Source organism: Pseudochaenichthys georgianus, chromosome 24 (assembly GCF_902827115.2).
Source record: "Pseudochaenichthys georgianus chromosome 24, fPseGeo1.2, whole genome shotgun sequence".
Taxonomy (NCBI): Eukaryota; Metazoa; Chordata; class Actinopteri; order Perciformes; family Channichthyidae; genus Pseudochaenichthys; species Pseudochaenichthys georgianus.
Window position 1 is genome coordinate 34,235,596 of NC_047526.1, and position 4,770 is coordinate 34,240,365.

General features: G+C 44.0%; 1 protein-coding gene across 2 annotated transcripts; it reads right to left on the bottom strand.

Moving 5' to 3' along the window:
- Positions 1-831: 831 nt before the first annotated feature.
- LOC117439447 (zona pellucida sperm-binding protein 3-like) lies at positions 832-3,650 on the bottom strand. 2 transcript variants are annotated; one of them, XM_071201942.1, is made up of 10 exons: positions 3,218-3,650; positions 3,028-3,143; positions 2,842-2,945; positions 2,589-2,763; positions 2,067-2,184; positions 1,914-1,996; positions 1,665-1,834; positions 1,360-1,524; positions 1,128-1,241; positions 832-1,054 (listed from the first exon to the last, which is right to left on the bottom strand). In XM_071201942.1, exons 1-10 carry the CDS (start codon positions 3,584-3,586, stop codon positions 849-851), a joined length of 1,620 nt encoding a protein of 539 aa, XP_071058043.1. In that variant the 5' UTR covers positions 3,587-3,650; the 3' UTR covers positions 832-848. The 2 variants fall into 2 exon arrangements, with proteins under 2 accessions (XP_071058043.1, XP_033931217.1); XM_034075326.2 differs by having other exon boundaries at positions 965-1,054; positions 1,142-1,241.
- Between the last annotated feature and the right edge of the window lie 1,120 nt (positions 3,651-4,770).

Consider the following 4,770-nt stretch of genomic DNA (forward strand, 5'->3'; position numbering starts at 1 on the left):
TCTCGGGGTCTTGTTCTCGAGTGAGGGAACAATGGAGCGTGAGATGGGCCGGAGAATCGGAGCAGCGGGAGCGGTACTGCAGTCGCTTTACCGCACCGTTGTGACGAAAAGGGAGCTGAGTCAGAAGGCAAAGCTCTCTGTCTACCGGGCCATTTTCGTTCCTACCCTCACCTATGGTCATGAAGGATGGGTCATGACCGAAAGAACGAGATCGCGGATACAAGCGGCCGAGATTGGTTTCCTCCGCCGGGTGGCTGGTGTCTCCCTTAGAGATAAGGTGAGAAGTTCGGTCATCAGGGAGGGACTCGGAGTTGAGCCGCTCCTCCTTCGCGTCGAAAGAAGCCAGTTGAGGTGGTTCGGGCACCTAGTTAGGATGCCACCTGGGCGCCTCCCTAGGGAGGTGTTCCAGGCACGTCCAGCTGGGAAGAGACCAAGGGGTAGACCTAGGACCAGGTGGAGGGATTATATCTCTTCGCTGGCCTGGGAGCGCCTTGGGATCCCCCAGTCAGAGCTGGTTGATGTCGCCAGGGAAAAGAAAGTTTGGGGCTCTCTGCTGGAACTGCTACCCCCGCGACCCGACCACGGATAAGCGGGAGAAGATGGATGGATGGATGGATGGATGGATGTTAAGTACTGGACGTTGTGCGTTTTCTTTTATGTTTAGGGTCTCCCCACAAGCCACTACCACGGAGTAGGGGGCGGACCGTAACACCGTTACATGGAATACTTTGGCTAATTAGGAAACAATTTTGTTTGCATTTAATTGTGTTTAGCCGTGAGCAGGTCATCAGTTTTCCTTTTGTATTACAACATTAAAAAAGCAAACAAATAACAATTTGAATAATTTATTATCTCTTTGGGTCCATTGTTTCAGGAAGGTCAGCTTCTGTTGCAGTGGTGTTGGACAGTGGGGGCACAGCCACATTAACCACAGCAGTTTGGAGGACTTCATCGAGCGCCGCTGTGTGGGTACTGTTCAGCACCGCTGCCTTCGACTGCAGGTGGGCCTCAGGAGAGGTTTTTTCTAGGAGTTCAGGAACTTCCTCAGCATCATCTGCAATCGCAGAAGAAATGTGTTAATGTAAAATGTGCATTCCAGAGTGCCTTTTAAAAAAAAGAGTTAAGACTTTTCACATTTAACCTTTTGTCGGTTCGATTTTTATTCTGCGCAGAAGCTAAAGTCAGAACGTCGCCCTGGTTTTGGGTCGATGATGAATCAGGAAGCAGTCCTTTCCGCTGATCTTTGACAGAAAAACAATTCAACCTTAAGATTTAATTATGGGCCATTTTAATCTCAATTTAGAGATTGTTAAAGGCTTCAAATGAACAAAGAATAAATGAATACTGGTATTGACTTACCAACTCTGTTTATTCCACTCCTCCACTGTCTGCCATACATTGTAGATCTGCTGGTTTGATCAAGAATGGAAGAAAGCTCTACTGTAGGAATGGTAGGAATGGGCCGGCTTTTCTGCTTGGCTGGCAAGACCATCATGGGACCCACTCTGGCCTGATGTTCCCACACTAACACAAACCAGCACAATGCATGTTAATTCAGTTACTCAACCATCATCATGTCTAAAACCTATGCCAAAACATGCGTCAACATTGATCATTATGACGACATCTGCAGCCAATATTAAATCATACAAGTTTCTACATGCCTGTACTGGTCTTCAGTCCGCTCCTCCAGAGGGGTTCACGCTCTTCTGGCTTCACAAACCCTCGAGGCCTAAACTTGCTCGGGCTGCTGGGCTTACTGGGAGTTTGCTCAACTTCAATTGGTCTTTGGCATTGCCCACATAAGTAGTCATTACCATCAGCGGACCTCCATCTGATAAATTAAAAAACATTCAGCACCAATACTTTGTTTTTTGTGTGTAATTTGACATATTAGACTGGATCTCACTTGCCTTCCATTCACAAAAGTGCACGCCTTGTTTGGTGCGTCTGCTTTATTTATTGGCACAGCATTCAGGTGACATGTGATGTAGAGCTATGAGAAAAGCAGGTGTTGGGAAACATGCACACACAATCATGTTTAAGGCAATTTAATAGAGCCTCACCTCCCCTCTGTCCTCATTATAAAATCTGAAGGCATCAATGGACATGTGGAGCTTGTCATCCTGTGTCCTGGCTAAGAATTGAGACCTTGAACCTGGAAGCTGAGAGTCAACAAAGCACCTATGATGAGGAAAAACAAAAAGAGCAACCTAAATTAGCACTCATTGACTACTATAACCAGTCTACATTACCCACAATGCAACTCCACCACTAACATTTCTAGTCATATAGGCAAGTTCTGGAAGTAGTTCTTTAGAGTCAGAACTGCACAAATCTGACCTGTGCATAAATAGTGGCACAGAAAGGATCTAGAATACCAAAGATTAACAGCAAACCGCAGCTAGCCTTAGCTAATGGCTAACTCGAAGACGACACTAAAGGACTGATATTTTATTAACCTGTCACTCGAGTCAGCATTGCTCGCGTCTGAATTAAACCACTTGAAGAGCCTTACACATTAAACAGCTCCCTCTAGGGTCAGAAAAATACTTTACTTTTTGCCATTTAGCAATTTGCAGCCTTACCCATTTTCAATGAAGGCATGCCTGGGGCTGGAGTGCATGTCAGGGCTCAGTGTAGCCACGCAGCTGCTCACAAACACTCGGAGCCCAATGTGATGCCCAATTCTGACCGAGGCCTCGATGCTGATGGGCTCACCGATATGAAACACATTAGAGCCTCTTTTGTGCTGCCAGTCACCTGCATACGGACAGAAAAAAGTACTAAGTGCAAATAGAGACATGACAACGCATAACATGAGAAATTATCAAAACCCACTTGTCATGATTCTCAAGTTAAACTGCAACATTTCCACTGCAGCCTGGGTCGACATGAAGGGGATCCAGGTAGGCATGAGTGAAGAACTGGACAAACTGTACTTCCTAAGAAACAGAAAACATGCATTTAAAAAAAAAAAAAACATCATTCAAAGATTTTTACAATGAGAGCTTTAAAAACAAAGACCTTTCGTAATGACACTCAATTGGAATTATAGCCTGGTCCATTCGAACAACACCATATGGAGAAGCCTCAGGAGAGTATATGAGGAGGTTTGTGTAGATCAGAGAGTCCTCAGTTACCTGTGGAGAGTAGACGTGTTTAAAACTAGAAGCTTTAATGAATGAGATTTGAAATGAAATATATTTAAAGTTACCCAGTGTCTGGTGCCGCACTCCACAAGTCCAACACTGATACTGTACTCATCTGCTGAAGACGCTGTAGCTCTGCAGTACTGGTTGTTGGTCTCTACTCCCAGGCGTAGCTCGTCACCATCAACAGGAGCTCCAACCGCAAACATATCGGCTTTGATAACAATCTCCAAAGAGTCTGGATGGCAGGTCACTCTGACGGTATTCACCTGCTGCGGTTCCTCAGCCGGAGACTTCTGCTGCTGCTGCCCGAGTTCTGACCTGCCTGTGTTCGCAAGGCTCTGAAACAAAGCATCTTTTGTGGGCGGGAAAGCAAAAGAGGAGCTAACACAGAGTCCTACAAGGAGGATAACCTGAACATGAAAGGCCTCCATAAGTGAAACTGATAACAGGAACCTGGTCAGCTGCTCTCTGTATTCCTGACTGACTCACAGTAGGCCTATGGTTCAGTGTGAGCGGTGGAGCTTTTTAAACTCTAGCCGATCATTATCCTCATCAGAGCAGCACACCTGCGTCCAATCAGACACCCATCAGCTGAATTGGCTGCACACTGAACTCAAAACATGAGGCCGATTGAGAGAGAGGTGAAGGGCGTTTTCACATGTTTAAAATGTGCATATATTTGCTTCATTGCTTGTTACTTTGGATTTTAAATAAAATGTTAGTGTTGCAGTTCATGAAAACCATGCAGGAAGCATTTTGACATCCCCCTGGATCCTTCATTTGTATACACTATCACATTACTATTGTGGTCTATGGTGTCATTTTATTGTGTTTTTAAACTATCATTCATGTTTTGTTGATCTGTACAGGCTAAATCAAATAAAACTTGTGCTTTTGAGCTACATAAATACAATTTGATCTATATGTTTGAAACACAAGACATATACAAATAAATCCATGCAGTTCAAACAAAGAAAGTATTCAAAATGCCTCCAAATACTTAAAATCAAATGACTTCAAGTTCAAAACTATATTCTTAATGATCCATTTCAGATGTTCACCCTGTACTGTTGCCTACATATTTTATGTTATTTTAGATTAATCCATTTTGTTTTTTCTGTTCATACTTTTTAGTTTGTTTCGGTCCAGAGTGCCGTTATTGGAGGTGTTAGATTTGAAAGGGGAGACAGAGGGGAGGACATGCCAGAAGTGTTCGGCTGGTTCAGGATTCAAACTGGTTTACTAGGCAGCGGTGGCTGAATATGGGCTGCCAGCTCTAACCACCGACATATCAGGCGAACCCATTCTTATCAAGGGTTATTGACCGAACCTCTTTCACTCTTTCCTATTATGTCCTTTATATTTGGACACATTGTATTGTCTTATATGTGAATAGCACTTTTTTTGGTGCGCTCAAAACACAACCCAAGCTTTAAAAAAATATATTTATTATTATGTAGTAGAGCTTCTGAATCGGACTGTGCCAGTGTACATGTTTACAGGACACTAACTTATAATATATATCCACCCCTTTGCTGCTGGTGACTCCTCCTGACCTGCACTTTCACACTCATCTTGCAGACACCAGACATATCCGGTGATACAACATGAATGT

What these genes read in the sequence shown, in the direction of transcription:
- LOC117439447 (XM_071201942.1), bottom strand. Translation starts at nt 3,586, where the DNA reads ATGGAGGCCTTTCATGTTCAGGTTATCCTCCTTGTAGGACTCTGTGTT. An exon ending in TGCACTTTTGTGAATGGAAG is followed by an intron (nt 1,835 to 1,913) that starts GCAAGTGAGATC and finishes TTAATTTATCAG; the next exon opens with ATGGAGGTCCGCTGATGGTA. An exon ending in CGGACTGAAGACCAGTACAG is followed by an intron (nt 1,525 to 1,664) that starts GCATGTAGAAAC and finishes GGTTTGTGTTAG; the next exon opens with TGTGGGAACATCAGGCCAGA.